Raw genomic sequence first — 19309 nt, 5'->3', positions numbered from 1 at the left:
GTCTTAAATCCATTTTTCAGGAGGTGGTCAGTTCAGTTTAGTCACTGTGTGAACATCACTGCTTCATCAGTAGCCCTTGACGGGGGAAGTTATACACTGCGTTACCTGGCTCTTCCTGAGTCTGGACACACTTCAGAGTGTCCTGAACAAAGAGTCACCCTATTATAAAGATTCGCAAGAAAAGAAGCTTCCACCCCAAAGTCATATTTATTGTACAGAATCCATCCTCGAGGGGTTATACATTTTTTTCTACCGCACCCTTGACTTTCCTCACTTGGAATCATTTTGGGAACACACACTTCGCTAATGTAGCCGAGTCTACTTCGGATTATGCGCATTTTGTTTCTGCCTCGGTCCTGTTGGCAAGAGGATTGTCGACGGTATTTATCGAGAACGCTTACTGTGCGCAGAACACCGTACTAAGCACTCGGGAGAGTACGACAGAGCTGGTAGACACGGTCCCTGCTTACAACGCTTCACATTCGCCCACCCTCAGCCCCACATGTGTAAATTATATTAATCTGTGTCTCTCCCCCTAGACTGTAAGCTCTTTGGGGGCAGAGGTGTCTACCGACTCCATTGTACTGTATTGTACTGTACTAAGCGCTTGGGATAGTACAACAAAACAGAATTAGCAGACGTGTCCCGTGAGGATAATCTTGCATCTGAGCCAGCGGTTAAAACCATGATTATCAGATGGAGTTACCAGCCCAGGTTCTTTTCCCCCGAGCTAGTCTGGCTCCGTGCGAGGCTCCTGGACGGAGGCTCGGTTGAGGTGGGGCTCAGGAGAATTGAAGACAAAAGACTTTGGGCCCGAAGAGGTGATCCCAGGGGACGATCGCCGACAACGACCCCACAGAGGTCCTCCATCTCCGGAGCAGAGAGCCCGACCTGGATTACGAGAGGTCGGGGTTTCCCGGGAGCTGCCAGGCCCACTCAAATGGAGAAGGAACCCAATGAAGAGCGGAGAGAGGAAAAAAAAAAAGGTGGTCGGGGAGTTCCAGATGGCTAAGCGGAAGGCTCTGCTGCAGCAGAGAGGAGAAAGCCGGAGGGAGAAGGGGAATGGGGCGGGGGGCGACGGGGGAAGGCTGGTTACGTTTTCCAGCCGTTGGCTTTCTTCCCCACTTTATAGTGGTTTTTGACGGCGGCCTCCCACTGTCTCTTCACCATCGTGTACAGCCTCATTGCGGCTTGAGCGTCCTGAACCTGGAAGACAGGAGAACCGGAAGTTAAGGGGAAGGCCCGAGGCAAGTGAGTTCGTTCTATCGTCCTCGCGCCGCACACAGTGAGTGCTCAGTAGATACCACCGATTGATGGATCGATTTGGGGGGGCGAATGACATGGAGGCGCACACCGCGCCAGGGTGAGCATGCCGAAACCACTCCCCTGACTTCGGGCACGGTCCTGCTCCCCATAGGGGACTCTCCCCACGACTCTGCAGGGGACCCAGGCCGGGCCTCAGGTCAGCAGGATGATCTACGCTCCCGCCAGTCTTTTATAGCCGCCACCACGTACGCAAGTCCACTCAGCCTTAGGGAATGTTAGCCTGCATGATACCCCACATCCTCTCCCCGCTAATAATAATAATGGTATTTGCTGAGCGCTTTCTATGCGCCAAGCTCTGTACTAAGCGCTGGGGTGGATCTGATCAAACTGAGTTGGACACAGTCCCTGCCCCATGTGTGTGTGTGTGTGTGTGTGTGTGGGGGGGGGTCACAGTTTTTATCCCCATTTTACAGATGAGGTAACTAAAGCCCAGAGAAGTGCTGTGATTTGCCCAAGGTCACCCAGCAGACAGAGCAAAGCCGGGATTAGAACCCAGGCCCTCCTGACAGCCGGGCCCGTGATCTATCTCCACTAATAATAATAATAGTAACGATGGCATTTATTAAGCGCTTACTACGTGCAAAGCACTGTTCTAAGCGCTGGGGAGGTTACAAGGTGATCAGGTTGTCCCACAGGGGGCTCACAGTCTTTAATCCCCATTTTACAGATGAGGTAACTGAGGCCCAGAGAAGTGAAGTGACTTGCCCAAAGTCACACAGCTGACAATTGGCGGAGCCGGGATTTGAACCCATGACCTCTGACTCCAAAGCCCATGCTCTTTCCACTGAGCCACGCTGCGCTGCTTCTCTAACAATGATAAAAAGAATAATTTTATTTGTTAAGCGCTTACTATGTGCCAGGCACCGTACTAGGCGCTGGGATGAATACGAGCAAGTTGGGTTGGACACAGTCCCTGTCCCACATGGGGCTCACTGTCTTAATCACCGTTTTACAGATGAGGGAACTGAGGCACAGAGAACGGAGATGACGTGGGCAAGGTCGCACAGCAGACACGTGGGAAAGCCGGGCCGAGAACCCAGGCGATGAGTCTGGTGCTCAAAACCCTCGCTTGGTTGATCCGGGGAATGGTTTTACACAACACCCCGGGGGCCGCGACCGCCGGGAAGTTCACCCACCGAACAGTGCTCAGCCTTCTGTACCTCCACGCTGAGGAGTTTCTCGCACAGCAGCTTCAGGGACGGCCTCCCGCTCTGCAGAGGAAGAGGGAAACATCTCGCGGTTACGGCCCGCCGAAGCCCGTCGGAAGCAGAGAGCGAGGAGGGGGCCGAGGGGTCGGTCTTAAATGTGGCTTCACTGAACTGTGGCGCGAAGAACACACAGCCACAGCCCAGACGCCTTCCTGGGGATCAATTCACCCTTCATTATGCCCTGATTCCTCCGCGCAGGGCTCGGGTGACGGAAGCACAGTCCGAAGCAGCTCATTTGTGTGTCGGAGCGGCAGTTCTCAAGTGGAAACTCGGTCAGACAGGGATGCAAGAGCGTGGCCCAGTGGAGAGCATGGGTCTGGGAAGTAGAAGGCCCTGGGTTCTAATCCCCGCACCGCCACCCGTCCGCTGTGCGACCTTGGGCAAATCGCTTCGCTTCTTTGGGCCTCAGTCGCCTCATCGGTACCACGGAGATTAAGCCCGCGATCCCCAAGTGGGGCATGAACTGGTCTTTTCGTACAAAAGGGCCCACAGGTGAAGTGAACTGAGAAGCAGCCCGGCCTAGCGGATAGACCGCAGGCCTGGGAATCAGAAATACCTGGGTTCTAATCCCAGCTCTGCCGCTCTTGTCTGCTGTGTGACCTCGGGCGAGTCACTTCACTTCTCTGGGCCTCAGTTCCCCCAGCTGGAAAATGGGGATTAAGACTGAGCGCCCCATATGGGATATGGACTATATCCAATCTGATTAGCTTGTACAGTGCCTGGCACATAGTTAAGTGCTTAACAGATACCACAAAAAAATACGTCAGTGGTGCCTTTCATTCATTCAATCGTATTTCTTGAGTGCTTACTGTGTGCAGAGCACTGTACTAAGCACTTGGGAAGTACAAGTCGCCAACATATAGAGACGGTCCCTACCCAACAACGGGCTCACAGTCTAGAAGGGGGAGACAGACTACAAAACAAAACATGTAGACAGGTGTCAAAATCGTCAGAACAAATAGAACATATGCACATCATTAACAAAATTAAAACAAGTTGGCAACATATGCAACTATATGCACATCATTGACAAAATAAAAATAGTAAATATGTACTAAACGTTTTCCAATGGCTGTTAACACTGTCCAAATATTTCCTAACATAGCGTCACGATGACCCAGCCAAGAGGAAAAAGCCTCAATTGTATTTTCAACAGTCTTATAGATGTCTCAAATATCTGACGCAGAAAGAAATATTTGATACCACCAGCACCTGCATCATCCTTGTCCCATAGCAGGGCATTGGAGAATTTCATTGTTTGGAGAAAGTCTTATAGACAGATAACCTCTACCTAGTCAATGAGTAACAGATATCCTATGAATTGTACATACCAGTGTAAAAAAACAAACAAGCAAATACACACTCCAGGGTGAGGGGCAGGGGGTTGGTAGCCGCCTTCGAGCACAAAGGACAACTGATATCTACATGGCGACCACTGCCTCCTTGATCACGTATATAACCACCAATGAAAATTTCCAATATTCTCTAGATGGATGGTGCGTTGGGGAGTTTGTAATACTCCCCAAGCAGAAAAATCATCTTGGCTGATTTTTTCCAATCATCCCTTCTCCTCAGAAGTATACATTAAATTATATATAGTATAAATTATTTATTCGCATTAATGACTGTCTTCCCCTCTAGACTGTGGGCTTGTAGGGAACGGGTCTAATTCTATTCATTCTATCGTATTTAGTGAGCGCTTGCTGTGTGAGTGCGCAGAGCGCAATTCTATTGTTTTGTACTTCCCCAAGTGCTTAGTACAGTGCTCTTTATTAATCTATTTATTTTACTTGTACATATTTACTTTTAGACTGTGAGCCCACTGTTGGGTAGGGACTGTCTCTATATGTTGCCAACTTGTACTTCCCAAGTGCTTAGTACAGTGCTCTGCACACAGTAAGCGCTCAATAAATACGACTGATTGATTAATTTACTATTTATTTTGTTAATGATGTGCATATAGCTTCAATTCTATTTGTTCTGACGATTTTGACACCTGCCTACATGTTTTATTTTGTGGTCTGTCTCCCCCTTCTAGACTGTGAGCCCGTTGCTAAGGAGGGCCCGTCTCTATATGTTGCCGACTTGTACTTCCCAAGCGCTTAGTATAGTGTTTTGCACACAGTAAGCGCTCAATAAATACGATTAAATGAATGAATGCTCTGCACATACTAAGCATTCAATAAATACGACTGATTGATTGAAAGAGGAAATTGTTACCCTCAGTCCCGAGCTGAGGCCGACCTGCGGAGTGTGTTTCAATCTATATTTGTGTGTTGATCCCAATGCTCTGCGGACAGTGTGGACCCTCTGAGGACCAGAGGGTAAGAGGGTAAGCCGACTGATCAGCTCCAGGGGGGACTTCGGCCATCTAACCGAGCGGACTGGTAATGTGAATCGGCTCAGTGCGTTCGGTTCGGTTTCTTTCTTCCCCGGGCGATTTGTTACCTTGACCTCTTTCCTGAAAGGCTTATATTTCTGGGTGTCCCGGATCTTCTTCTTCGGATGATCGAGGAGTAGTATCTGGAAGAGAGGTAATACAGCGTGAGACTAAAAGCGGCAGATGGAAGGCTCACGTGCCGTTCCCTCTGGAGAAGCAGCGGGGACTAGTGGATAGAGCACTGGCCTGGGAATCAGAAGGACCTGGGTTCTAATCCTGGCTCCCCCACTTGCCTGCTGTGTGACCTCAGCCAAGTCACTTCTCCATGCCTCAGTTTCCCCACTGGTGGAATGGGGATTAATACTGTGAGCCCCGTGGGGGTCAGGAACTGTGTCCAACCCGATTTGCTTGTATCTACCCCAGAACTTAGTACAGTGCCTGGCACATTATAAGCGCTTAACACCGTTATTATTATTATTATTATTATGACAGAGAAATCCTAAATCAGAGGAGAAATTTAGCCTCTGCTGTTGGAGACAATCTTAAAGGAGCTTCTGGACTGTGTGCCCATTGTTGGGTAGGGATTGTCTCTATTTGTTGCCAAATTGTACTTTCCAAGAGCTTAGTACAGTGCTCTGCACACAGTAAGCGCTCAAAAAATTAGACTGAATGAAGGAGCGGCGAGCCAGATGAGCCCTGCGTAAAATGGAGCGTGTTGCTGATTCTCCATATTCCTCTCGTCCTGCCGGTGATGGTCCACCTTGTCCTGAGTGGCCTGACTACCCCGACAGGTCCGGTCTGGACCCCCTCAGAGGGACCAGATCCATCGACTGGCTGGGTTTCTTTGGGTTGCCCCAAAACTCAGTGGAGCTGAACCAGGGATGTCCCGGAGAGGTCTCCCGTGCAGAAAACATCGGGCTGGGATCTGGAGGGCTCCTACCTGAGCAAATACCCGACATGACCCTTCTTTCCACGGCAGGAAACAAAACAGCCTGTCGAGCTGAGGGCCGGAGCCCTATGCTCCAGACAACCAGCTTTACCCTCCCATCACTCTCCCGACTTCCAAATCAACCATATTTATTGAGTGCTTACTGCATGCACAGCATTATAATAAACGCTTAGTGCGTGGCACATAATAAGCGCTTTGCAATGCCACAATCTTCTTTTTATTATTACTTTCCCCATGTGCCTATGAGCTCCCTGGGGACCAGTACCTGCGCCTGATTGAGGTTGTGGGACTGTTCTCCGGGCTCAGCGGGTTGCCCCGCCCAGAGCGCTTGGACAAAAGTCCCGATAAAGCCAATTGGAAAAGAGAGGCCTTCGCGAGTCACGTACCTTTAGGTCGTTACGCAGGGCGTGCCCCACTAGGATCCGTCCCTTCAGCAGATCAGCCACCTCCTCCTGGACAACCCGGTAGTCTTCTCCTGGAAAGCCAAACGGAGTTTTGAGAGAGATGGGGGCGGCGGGAGTGCCAAGGGCCTGCCGGGGAGATGTCTACGTGGCTCACGGGGAGACCCAACGGCGACCGGGCTTCCTTCGGAGACTCGCTTCTCACCGACAGCGGGATGGAGAGTCCCGGGAAAGGAGAAGAAGCGGCGGACGCAGGTGAGCCTCGGACACCGGGGAGGCCTCCGGAGGTCATCTGTGACACCCCCTCTCTGGCTGAAGGGGTTGGAGAGAGGGAGGGAGGGAGGGGTGCACCTTCTCATGCTTGGATTCTAGCGGTTTGTAGTCTCCCACAATTGTTTGACCGGGCTCAAGAGGGAGGTCCTTGTCCCACGGGAGAGAGATCTGACTCACTTAAACACCAGTTTTCCATACAAGCAGCTGGGTAAGGACCACTCTTCCCCGACTCCCCTCTTTGTTAACCATTTACAATGTATCAAGCACTGTTCTAAGCGCCAGGGTAGAAACATCTTAATTAGTGGGACACAGTCCCCGTCCCACATGGGGTTCACAGTCTAAGTAGGAGGGAAAACAGGTAAACTGAGGCCCAGAGAAATTAAGCAACTTGCCCAAAGACACACAGAAAGAAACTGGCAGAGCGAGGATATGAACTCGGGTCCTCTGCCTCCGAAGCCCGTGTCCTTTCCACTAGGCCAAGCTGCTCCTCATCAAGGGAAGGGATTGTGTCTACGGACTCTTCTGCACTGTATTCTCCCAAGCTCTTAGTTCAGTGGCCGGCACAGAGGAAATGCTCAGTAAATACCATCGAGAGATTGCCAGATCTCCCAGAACTCAGCATCCCCCTCCTCAAACACCTACAGGGGCTCCACGCTGCTCTCTGCAGCCAACACACTCCCGACCCTTGGATTTTAGGGTCTTCACCACCTGCCTCCTTCCTTTTCTGCTCTTTTTGCTGGCTAAACCCCAGCTCACGCTCTATGCTCCTCCCACGCCGACCTCCTACCCGGTACTCACCTGTCCCGTCTCCAACCTATCACGCACACCTTTCCCTCTCAAATCACATCTCACCCACCCTCAATGCCCTCCTAAAACGTCACCTCCTCCAGACGACCCCCTCGACTACTTTCGGCTTCCCTGGGCACGCCCCGGTATCACCCATCTGATTCGCTCTGTTTATGTACGCGTATTGTATCTGCTTTTGTCTTTAATCAATTACATCTCTCCTTCCTACTTTTGTTCTTATTGAAGGTTTGCCATCTTTGCCTGCTTCCTCCGTTGAATTACACGCTTAGGGAATGGGAACTGCATCTCCCACTTGGAGAAGCAGGGTGGCTTAGTGGAAAGACCCTGGGCTCGGGAGTCAGAGGTCGTGGGTTCTAATCCCGCTTCTGCCACTTGTCAGCTGTGTGACTTTGGGCAAGTCACTTCACTTCTCCTCATCTGTAAAATGGGGATGAAGTCTGTGAGCCCCACGTGGGACAACCTGATTACCCTTGTATCTACCCCAGTGCTTAGAACAGTGCTTGGCACATAGTAAGCGCTTAACAGATGCCATCATTATTCTATTTTATGTTCCAAACCTCCTAGTTCGGAGCTCTACAATGATGACAATAATAGCCTCTGTCCCACATGGGACCCGTAATCTATGTAGGAGGGAGACCAGATATTTAATCCCCGATTTACAGATGAAAAGCCTGAGGTACAGAGAAGTGGTGCTTACTAGGTGCCCAGCACTGTACTACAGTGTTGGGGTAGTTAGGAGAGGATCAGGTCAGACACAATCCCTGGGCTACACAGGGCTCGGAATCTAGAGGGAAGGTGAACGGGTACTGTACCCCTATTTTATAGATGAGGAGGCAGCCCAGAAAGGTGAAGTGACTTGCCCAAGTTATAGAGCTGACAAGTGGCGGAGCCAGGATTAGAACCCAGAGCCCGGTCCCAGGCTACCGGGAACTAGTGCCCCTATTGCTACAGGCTACTGCTGTTCTGTCTTCTGCTCCCACGATGATCTTGGTGGGGCTTAACTGGAGGGGAGAAAGGGTGGCATCTTTCTACAAACCCTCTGTCCTCCTTCAGATGGAGAGGGAGAAGCCCCTCGGGCCCAGCCCACTCCCGGGGGACAGAACCACACCCCACAGTCTTTGCGGTTTTTAGAAATCCAGCGGAGGAAACCCCCCTGCTGCTACTGCTTCTTTCTCTCCAACCCCTCCACCAAACACGTAACCCCGGTCACGTCGGCACACAAACGGGGGTTCGCTCTCTCGACAGCGGCAGCAGGGTATTTGGAGGAACGCGTGCGTGATGTCCCCTCCTCCACATCCGTCCTCCTGTCTGGAGCTGTGCCTACGTCCCGGGCGTTCCCCTCTAAATCCCTCACGTTTTCCGTTAGCGACTCACCACGGACCGCCCATCCGTACAAGTGGCGGAGGGAGCTGGGATTAGAACTCAAGTCTCCTGGCTCTCAGCCCCATCTTCCTTCCATGGCTGTTCCCTCTAAGGTGACCCTCTAAGAGCGGGGAGGGGGAAGGGGAGAGGGGTCACCTTGGCCCGAGGCACCAGTGGACAGTGGAGAAACCCGTCAGAGAGGTTTGTGGCAGGTGACCGCGGGTGATGAGGCGGCTCTTTGTGCTCTTCCCGGGAATTCCCATCCCCCCAGACCCCCGTGGACGAGGCCAGCGGGGGGGTCTCCTACCGTGCTGGATGTCCTCCGGCCGGATCCCGCTGACCGCCGTCCTGTAGTCGGTCACCTCCTCCGTCGGCTTGACGAACCTGTCGTACACGCACTTCCCGAACTGGTTCACGATGGACACGCGGGCGAGGATGCTCTCTTGTCCCTGCGGCCCGACCCCGACCATTTCGCAGTCCATGGCTACGGCTCGCGTCAGCCTGACGGGAAACAGAAGGCCCCGGTTAAAACCTCCGTCGGCCGGCCGGGGCTCCCGGCCCGGGCGCTGCTTGCGATCACCCAGGTGCTGTGGAGTTCCAGGGTGATGAGCCTCCCAGAGCTGTGACGTTTCTTAAGCGCTAACTCTGTGCCAAGAACTTTAAAAAGCGATAGAATAATAACAGTAATAATAATAACGGCATTTATTAAGCGCTTATTATGTGCTAAGCACTGGGGAGGTTACAAGGTGATCAGGTTGTCCTACGTGGGGCTCAGTCTTAATCCCCATTTTACAGATGAGGTAACTGAGGTACAGAGAAGTGACTTGCCCAAAGTCACACAGCTGATAAGTGGCGGAGCCGGGATTTGAACCCACGACTGCTGACTCCCAAGCCCGTGCTCTTTCCACTGATAGTCATGTCCCACATGGGGCCTCGCCGCCTAAGTAGGAGGGAGGGCAGGTATTGAGTCCCCGCGCTGCAGATTTAGGGAACTGAGGCCACAGAGAAGTGACCGGGCCAAGGTCACACGGCAGGCAGGTGGCGGTGCCGGGATTAGAACGGAGGTCCTCTCACGCTCTAGGCCCGGGCTCCTGGCTCGTGATCCACTTATCTCTCTGCAGCTAGAGAGGGGCTAGGAGGTTGTTCACCTCTGGCCCTGGGAAGGAAAGGCAGTCCATTTCTCTCAGCAGCCACTAAATAATAATTGTGGTATTTGTTAAACGCTTACTATATGCCAGGCACTGTACTAACTGCTGGGGTAAGAACAAGCAGATCGGGTTGGACCGAGTTCCTCTCCCACAGGGGGCTCATGGTCTTAGCCCCCATTTTATACGTGAGGTAACTGAGGACCAGAGAAATGAAGCGACTTGCCCGAGGTCACACAGCAGACAGGTGGCAGAGCCGGAATTAGAACCCAGGTCCTTCGGACTCCCGGGCCCGGGCTCTACTCACTAGGCCACACTGCTTCTCAATCAATCGTATTTATTGAGCGCTTACTGTGTGCAGAGCACTGTACTAAGCGCTTGGGAAGTACAAGTTGGCAACCTATAGAGACAGTCCCTACCCAACAGTGGGCTCACAGTCTAAACTATTATGTGCAAAGCACTGTTCTAAGAGCTGGGGAGGTTACAAGGGGATCAGGTTGTCCTAAGTGGGGCTCAGTCTTAATCCCCATTTCACAGATGAGGTAACTGAGGCCCAGAGAAGTGAAGTGACTTGCCCAAAGTCACACAGCTGATAAGTGGCGGAGCCGGGATTTGAACCCATGACCGCTCCACTAACTAGGTACATGAAGCCACCCTCTATTTTTCACCCTCCACCGGGTTACTGCTTTTCACCCAGCAGCAGGGAGCAACTTACCCATCAAAGGCCTTGTCTTTCACCAGCACCTTTTCTACTTTCGGCTCCTGGTCTTCTTTAAGGCCCAGGTTCTCCCGGGCTATTCGGGCAGCCTCCGGCCCTATGGCGGCCTCAATATCCCCAGGATCCACATCGTCGAACCAGATGTCAGCACTGAAAGGCAAGGCCGACGGCACACGTAACATCATAAAACGAGACACTCTTCCCCCTCGCCCCCCGGGCTCTAGTCTTCAAGCTTACCGGCTCCCTCCCCGCATCAGGCCGGAGTTCAGTGAAGGCAGTGGGGCGAAGTTGACTTGGCACCCGGGCCCGCTGATACCCTGAGTTCCAACTCGCACCCCCGCCCGGCGTCTCTGCCATTCTGGGCTTCGATCAATTAACGGTATTTACCGAACATTTACTGTACGCACAGCTCCGTACTGAGCTCGCGGGACAGTACAATACCAAGTCGCTTCTGTCTGCCCTAGCGCTTAGTCCGGCGCCTGAGCGCTTAATAAATACCATTTAAAAAAGGACTTTTGAGCAGAGACGGTACACAACGATAACAGGCGTGGGAGTTCCTTCAAATAAACATAGAATGCTAGCCCACCGCCATCGTGACTTCATCGGGTCTTTGATATTCCCGTCAGAGCCACAGACGCCGGAACGCATCTTGCCACTTAGCCTCTGGCTGTGTAAACTGCCCGGGAAAATCATCTGTGGGCTCGGTTCTCAAGGAATATGTTTGCTAGGACTCACGATATTTCTGACTGCCTCTTTTTAAGGGGAAGGCTGAAGGTTAGCAGACCCTAAGGAGACTTTGCATTTTCACACTGAAACCCTTAGGAGTTTTGCCCTTTCCGTTGGGGGCTGCACCAAAACGATGGGTCGAGAAGCCTTAGCCTGGAGGAAACAGGGAGGTTCGGCCTCACGTTTTAAGTCACCGAATCTGCCTCAACTCCGACGGTCACGATGGGAAAGATCAAAAGGAGCCAAGAAGGCCGGGGCACACTCACTCTGTGGACGAGACGGGAGCTGGGGTCTCTGCTGGAGTCTCTGCTTTCCTCTTCTTGTGTTTGATGTCCCTCTGCTCCTGGTGAATGCTGCCGTTTCTTCTTCTCTTGGTCTCCTTCTCCTTTCCCGTTGCTCCTACGGGGCTTTGACCGAGTGTGGCTTTCCTGTCTTTCGGTGCTTCCAAAGGAGCGGTTGCCTTGGCGGATTTGCCGCCTGTCCGGTCTGCAGGATTGGCCAGCCTCGGTCTACTAATTCCTCTCTCGGATGAAGCCGGCTTGCCGTTTTGAGGGCGGGGTTTGTGTGGTTTCTTAGGACCCGCCTGGGAGGTTGGACCACTTTCCGGATTGGGTGTTTTTTGTTTCAGGAGCTGAGACCCAAAGAAACCCAACGTTGTCATTCAAGGGTTAGGGCTATCGCACAGTCGAATTTATTTTACTATTACATTCTCATATGGCCCTTTCTCTCATCAGATCTTTCAGATATAAAAAGAGAAACCTGTACAACTGTTTCTTAGCTTTCCTAGCAGACCGGTTCCACCAGGCATTGGTTTCCTCCTCATAATTTCAGAGAGTATCTGATTTTTCATGTTTATGCTAGTGGTGCTCAAACAGGGCAACGATGCTTGATGGAAAACGGCAGAAACTTAACACGATTTATTTACTTTTACTGAGCAAATCCTCATATTACTTTGGGGTATAGCTTCTTACATGTTTAGTCTGTGTCCTGCCAAGAGGATGTGTTCAGTAAAAATAAACCATTTTAAGTTTCTGAAACGCCCTCCTACTTAGACTGTGAAGCCATGTGGGACAGGGACCGTGTCCAGCTTCATTAACTTGTATCTACTCCAGCACTCAGAACAGTGCTCGGCACATAATAAGAGCTTAACAAGTACCATCATCGTTATTACTATTTTTAATGGTATTTCTTAAGCGCTTACTAGGTGCCGAGCACTGTACTAGGTGCTGGGGCAGATACAAACTAATCAGGTTGGACACAGTCTATTCCCCACATGGAGCTCAGTCTTAATCCCCATTTTAAAGATGAGGTAACCGAGGCACAGAAAAGTCAAGTGATTTGCCTAAGGCCACCCAACAGACAAGTAGCAGAGCTGGAATTAGAACTCAGGTCCTCTGACACCCAGGCCATACTATGTCTCAGTCTCTCACTACATCCTAGGACAGACCAATGCCCCTAGGAGAATTAAGTAACAGTAGGGGGGTTGATGATGACAACACAGTCTTTTAGACTGTGAGTCCACTGTTGGGTAGGGACTGTCTCTATATGTTGCCAATTTGTACTTCCCAAGGGCTTAGTACAGTGCTCTGCACACAGTAAGCGCTCAATAAATATGATTGACTGATTGATTGACAGGTCTAAATTGGGAAAACGAGGTCATCAAGTATACAATGAAGATGAAACGGGCTCGCTCAGCTGCACCGGACTCATTCATTCATATTTACTGAGTGCTTACTGTGTGCAAAGCACTGTATTAAGTGCTTGGGAGAGGACAATAGAACAACAGACACATATCCTGCCCACAAGGAGCTTAGTCTAGAGGGGGGGTGACAGATATTAATATAATTAATAAATTACAGAGATGTACAGAAGTGCTTTAAGGCTGGTGGGGGGTGAATAAAGGGAGCAAGTCAGGGTGACGCAGAAGGGAGTGGGAGAAAACGAAAGGCGGGTTTAGTAGGGAAGGCCTCTCGGAGGAGTATGGTGGCACTTTCATGCCCTTTTGGGTGGCCAGCATTTTTGCTTTTCACCAGTCGGCACGAGGCCAGCCTGCCGCCGTCAGCAGCTCTCCCGTGCCCACGCCGAGGATGGGCGGAAAAGCTGGGTCCCGGGCGGATGGGTTCACCGGCCCCCGAGGCTGCCTTTTCCTTCTTACCTCTTGCAGTGCTTTCCAGTTGTGGGAAAATTCCTGTGGAGCTTTTGGGGGCCGCACCACATCAACTTTCTGGCTACTCTCTTGTTCCTTGCCCCCTTCCGGAGTTTTGGTTTTCCAGATTTTTTTCTTTTTTTTCTTCCGGTTCAACTTTTTGAGCTGCTCTGGGTTGGAGGCGGGGTTGCCGGTGGGAGGCTTGGGAGGTTTCGCCTTCACTTTGGCCATTTCTGGCTTCCGAGGGCTGAGTCCAATTACCGCATCTGGGGGAAGACTATGAAGAAGGCACGTTTTAGCCAAGATCCATCTCGGGTGACATCCTTTCCTCGTCCCTTCTTCCCAGAGCCCCTTGGCTAAGCTCGCCCGAATTGCAGCAGGGAAACTGATCCTTGAACTGCAGGGAAAGAGATCCCAGGGTTGAATTGTGCCTGCGAATTTCTAAGATCCTGTCCCACGCAACCAACGGACCGTTCTCTCCGTTAATCGATGCATTTGTTAAACGCTTACTGTGGGCAGAGCACTGAGCTAATCGCCGGGGTGGATATAAAATCAACTGGTCAGTCGATCGATCAAATTTATCGAGCACTTGACCTTTGCAGAGCACTGTCCTAAGCGCTTGGGAGAGCGCGTTATGAGTTGGTAGACACGTTCCCTGCCCACAGCAAGCTTCCAGGGGGAGATGAACGTTGAAATAAATAAATTGCGGTAAGTGTTGTGGATAAATTGTGGATCTGTACATAACTGTTGTGGGGCTGAGGGAAGGGTTACCTCGGGCAAGTCACTTCACTGTTCTGGGCCTCAGGTATCTCATCTGTAAAAGGGGGATTAAGACTGTAAGCCCCTTGAGGGGCATGGGCAGTGTCCAACCTGGTTAGTTTGTATCTACCCCAGCACTGAGGAGAGAGCCTGGCACATTATTATTATTATTATCATCATTAACCGTATTTATCGAGTGCTTACTGTGTGCAAAGCACTGTACTACACGCTCGGGAGACTATACTATAACATCAATCACATTCCCTCCCACATCGAGCTCAATCTAGAGGGGGGAGACAGACATTAATATAAATAAATACATGAATAAATTACAGATATATCCATAGTAAGCGCTTAACAAAAACCATCAGGGAAAAAAGGGAGTCAAAGCGTGACACAATCCCTGTGCCACAAGGGCTCCGCCACTTGCCTGCTGCGTGGCTTTGGGCAAGTCACTTCACTTCTCGGTGCCTCAGTGACCTCATCTGTAAAATGGGGATGGAGATAGTGAGCCCCAAATGGGACGGGGACTGTGTCCAACCCGATTTGCTTGGATCCACCCCAGCGCTTAGTACAGTGCCTGGCACATAGTAAGCGCTTAACAACAGCATGGGTTTGACAGCAGCAGGCTGTGGATAGAGTAGAGGCCTGGGGGAGTGAGAGGGTCATTCATTCACTCGTATTTATTGAGCGCTTACTATGTGCAGGGCACTGGACTAAGCGCTTGGGAAGTACAAGTCGGCAACATATAGAGACGGTCCCTACCCAACAGCGGGCTCACAGTGTAGAAGGGGGAGGCAGACAACAAAACAAAATACGTAGTCAGAAGGTTGTGGGTTCTAATCCCGGCTCCGCTACTTGTCTACTGTGTGACCTTGGGCAAGTCACTTCAATTCTCTGGGCCTCAGTTACCTCATCTGTAAAATGGGGATTAGGACTGTGAACTGTACATGGGACAGGGACTGGGTCCAACCCAATCGGCCTGTAATAAATAATGTTGGCATTTATTAGGCGCTTATATGCACAGCACTGTTGTAAGCGCTGGGGAGTTTACAAGGTGATCAGGTTATACCCCCCCCCAGCGCTTACTATGTGCCAGCACTGTTCTAAGCACTGGGGTAGATACAAGATACAAGAAGCAGCGTGGCTCAGCGGAAAGAGCCCGGGCTTAGGAGTCAGAGGTCATGGGTTCTAATCCCGGCTCCGCCACATATCTGCTGGGTGACTTTGGGCAAGTCACTTCGCTTCTCTGGGCCTCAGTTCCCTCATCTGGAAAATGGGGATTAACACTGTGAGCCCCCCGTGGGACAACCTGATCCCCTTGTAACCTCCCCAGCACTTAGAACAGTGCTTGGCACATAGTAAGCGCTTAATAAATGCCATTATTAATTAATTCTCTGGGCCTCAATTCCCTCTTCTGGAAAATGGGGATGAAGACTGTGAGCCCCACGTGGGACAATCTGATCACCTTGTATCCCCCCCCCCCCCCACCCCAGTGCTTAGAACAGCGCTCGGCACGTAGTAAGCGCTTAACAAATGCCATCATTATTATTATTATCATTGCAAGGTGATCAGGTTGTCCCACGTGGGGCTCACAGGCTTCATCCCCATTTGAGAGAAGAGGGAACTGAGGCCCAGAAAAGTGAAGGGTCTTGACCAAAGTCACGCAGCTGACGAGTGGTGGAGGTGGAATTTGAACCCACGGCCTGTGGCTCCGAAGCCCATGCTGTTGCCCCTGAGCCTCGCACCTGCCGGGTGTGTGTTGGCCCATTCTTCCCCTTCCCCGCCCCAAACACCCCGTGGCTGGTGAGCGTTGCTCAGTGGAAAGGGCCCGGGCTTTGGAGTCCGAGGTCATGGGTTCGAATTCCAGATCCGCCTATTGTCAGTTGTGTGATTCTGGGCAAGTCACTTAATTTCTCTGGGCCTCAGTTCCCTCATCTGTAAAATGGGGATTAATAAAAATAATGGCATTTATTAAGCGCTTACTATGTGCCAAGCACTGTTCGAAGCGCTGGGGAGGTTACAAGGTGATCAGGTTGTCCCAGGGGGGACTCACAGTTTTAATCCCCATGTTACAGATGAGGGATTAACTGAAGCACAGAGAAGTGAAGTGACTTGCCCAAAGTCACCCAGCTGACAACTGGCGGAGTAGGGATTTGAACCCATGACCTCTGACTCCAAAGCCCGGGCTCCTTCCGCCGAGCCACGCTGATTAATAATAATGATGATGGCATTTATTAAGGGCTTACTATGTGCCAAGCACCGTTCTACGCGCTGGGGAGGTTCCAAGGTGATGAGGTTGTCCCACGGGGGGCTCACAGTCTTAACCCCCATTTGACAGATAAGGGAACTGAGGCCCAGAGAAGTGAAGTGACTTGCCCAAAGTCACACAGCTGACAACGGGCGGAGCCGGGATTCGAACCCATGACCTCTGACTCCAAGGCCCGGGCTCTTCCCACTGAGCCACGCTGATTAAGACTGTGAGCCCCACGTGGGACAATCCGATCACCTTGTAACCACCTCAGCGCTTAGAACAGTTTTTGGCACATAGTAAGCGCTTAACAAATGCCTTTATTATTATTACAAAGCGATCAGGTTGTCCCAGGGGGGGACTCACAGTTTTAAACCCCATTTTACAGATGAGGTAACTGAGGCCCAGAGAAGTGAAGTGAGTTGCCCACAGTCACCCAGCTGACAAGTGGCGGAGTCGGGATTTGAACCCATGACCTCCGACTCCAAGGCCCGGGCTCTTTCCACTGAGCCACCCTGATTAATAATAACCATAATGGTGGCATTGATTAAGCGCTTACTATGTGCCAAGCACCGTTCTACGCGCTGGGGAGGTTCCAAGGTGATGAGGTTGTCCCACGGGGGGCTCACAGTCTTAACCCCCATTTGACAGATAAGGGAACTGAGGCCCAGAGAAGTGAAGTGACTTGCCCAAAGTCACACAGCTGACAACGGGCGGAGCCGGGATTTGAACCCATGACCTCTGACTCCAAGGCCCGGGCTCTTTCCACTGAGCCACGCTGATTAAGACTGTGAGCCCCACGTGGGACAATCCGATCACCTTGTAACCACCTCAGCGCTTAGAACAGTGTTTGGCACATAGTAAGCGCTTAACAAATGCCTTTATTATTATTACAAAGCGATCAGGTTGTCCCAGGGGGGGACTCACAGTTTTAAACCCCATTTTACAGATGAGGTAACTGAGGCCCAGAGAAGTGAAGTGAGTTGCCCATAGTCACCCAGCTGACAAGTGGCGGAGTCGGGATTTGAACCCATGACCTCCGACTCCAAGGCCCGGGCTCTTTCCACTGAGCCACCCTGATTAATAATAACCATAATGGTGGCATTGATTAAGCGCTTACTATGTGCCAAGCACCGTTCTACGCGCTGGGGAGGTTCCAAGGTGATGAGGTTGTCCCACGGGGGGCTCACAGTCTTAACCCCCATTTGACAGATAAGGGAACTGAGGCCCAGAGAAGTGAAGTGACTTGCCCAAAGTCACACAGCTGACAACGGGCGGAGCCGGGATTTGAACCCATGACCTCTGACTCCAAGGCCCGGGCTCTTCCCACTGAGCCACGCTGATTAAGACTGTGAGCCCCACGTGGGACAATCCGATCACCTTGTAACCACCTCAGCGCTTAGAACAGTTTTTGGCACATAGTAAGCGCTTAACAAATGCCTTTATTATTATTACAAAGCGATCAGGTTGTCCCAGGGGGGGACTCACAGTTTTAAACCCCATTTTACAGATGAGGTAACTGAGGCCCAGAGAAGTGAAGTGAGTTGCCCACAGTCACCCAGCTGACAAGTGGCGGAGTCGGGATTTGAACCCATGACCTCCGACTCCAAGGCCCGGGCTCTTTCCACTGAGCCACCCTGATTAATAATAACCATAATGGTGGCATGGATTAAGCGCTTACTATGTGCCAAGCACTGTTCTAAGCGCTGGGGAGGTTACAAGGTGATCAGGTTGTCCCACGGGGGGCTCCCAGTCTTCATCCCCATTTGACAGATGAGGGAACTGAGGCCCAGAGAAGTGAAGTGACTGGCCCAAAGTCACCCAGCTGACGATTGGCGGAGTCGGGATTCGAACCCATGACCTCTGACTCCAAAGCCCGGGCTCTTTCCACTGAGCCACGCTGATTAAGACTGTGAGCCCCACGTGGGACAATCCGATCACGTGGTAACCACCTCAGCGCTTAGAACAGTGTTTGGCACATAGTAAGCGCTTAATAAATGCCGTCTTCATCATCATCATTATGATTATGACAATGAGTTCCCTAGGCATGGGCCTCCCGCGCGCGCCCCCTCTCACCGCCACGCGAGGGCTGGTCCCGCCGGAAATCCGGGCCAAGCCGGCCCGCCCGGAAACGCCGGCCCGACACAAAGGTTCCGGCCGGCAGGGCCGCTGCTCCACATACGAAGCCCCGCCCCGGAAGTAGGGGGGGAACCCGAGGGACGGCGGCGCCGGAAGTCGGCGGGGGGCCGGAATCGGGGGGACTCCAGGGGGCGTGCGCAAATTCCCCCCCCCCCCCCCCCCCCCCCCCCCCCCCGGTCCCCTCAGCTGCCTACCCTTTGCTCGGGCCTACTTTGGTCTGGCCTGGACTGGCCTGGTCTGGTCTGGACTGGTCTGGTCTGGCCTAGTCTGGTCAGGCTGGGTCTGGTCATGCCAGGCCTGGTCTGGCCAGGTTTGTTCTGGTCAGGCCTGGTCTGGTTTGGCCAGGTCTGGTCTGGCCAGGTCTGGTCAGGTCGGGCCTGATCCACTTTGGTCTGGTCTGGTCTGACTTGGTCTGGTCTGGCCTAGTCTGGTCTGTCCAGGTCTGGACTGGTCTGGTCAGGCTGGGTCTGGTCAGGTCGGGCCTGGGCTGGCCAGGTCCACTTTGGTCTGGCCTAGCCTGTTTTGGTCTGGCCAGGTTTGGTCAGGTCAGGTCTGGTCTGGTCAGGCCTAGTCCTGTCTGGTCATGCCGGGCCTGGTCTGGCCAGGTCTGGTCTGGCCAGGTCTGGTCAGGTCGGGCCTGGTCTGGCCAGGTCCACTTTGGTCTGGCCAGGCTTGGTTTGGTCAGGTCTGGTCTGGTCAGGCCTGGTCTGGTCTGGTCT

At 52.1% G+C, this 19309-nt stretch overlaps 1 protein-coding gene across 1 annotated transcript; it reads right to left on the bottom strand.

The window, feature by feature from the left end:
- Positions 1-192: 192 nt before the first annotated feature.
- Positions 193-18556, bottom strand: REXO4 (REX4 homolog, 3'-5' exonuclease). Its single transcript, XM_038745098.1, has 9 exons — positions 18528-18556; positions 13451-13718; positions 11562-11926; positions 10567-10719; positions 9014-9207; positions 6250-6338; positions 4983-5057; positions 2463-2537; positions 193-1206 (listed from the first exon to the last, which is right to left on the bottom strand). The coding sequence occupies exons 2-9, from the start codon at positions 13670-13672 to the stop codon at positions 1093-1095; spliced, it is 1287 nt and encodes a 428-aa protein (XP_038601026.1). The 5' UTR covers positions 13673-13718; positions 18528-18556; the 3' UTR covers positions 193-1092.
- Positions 18557-19309: the final 753 nt, after the last annotated feature.

The sequence above is a fragment of the Tachyglossus aculeatus genome, chromosome 4 (assembly GCF_015852505.1).
Source record: "Tachyglossus aculeatus isolate mTacAcu1 chromosome 4, mTacAcu1.pri, whole genome shotgun sequence".
In the NCBI taxonomy this organism is placed as follows: domain Eukaryota; kingdom Metazoa; phylum Chordata; class Mammalia; order Monotremata; family Tachyglossidae; genus Tachyglossus; species Tachyglossus aculeatus.
This window is presented reverse-complemented; position numbering and strand designations above follow the sequence as displayed.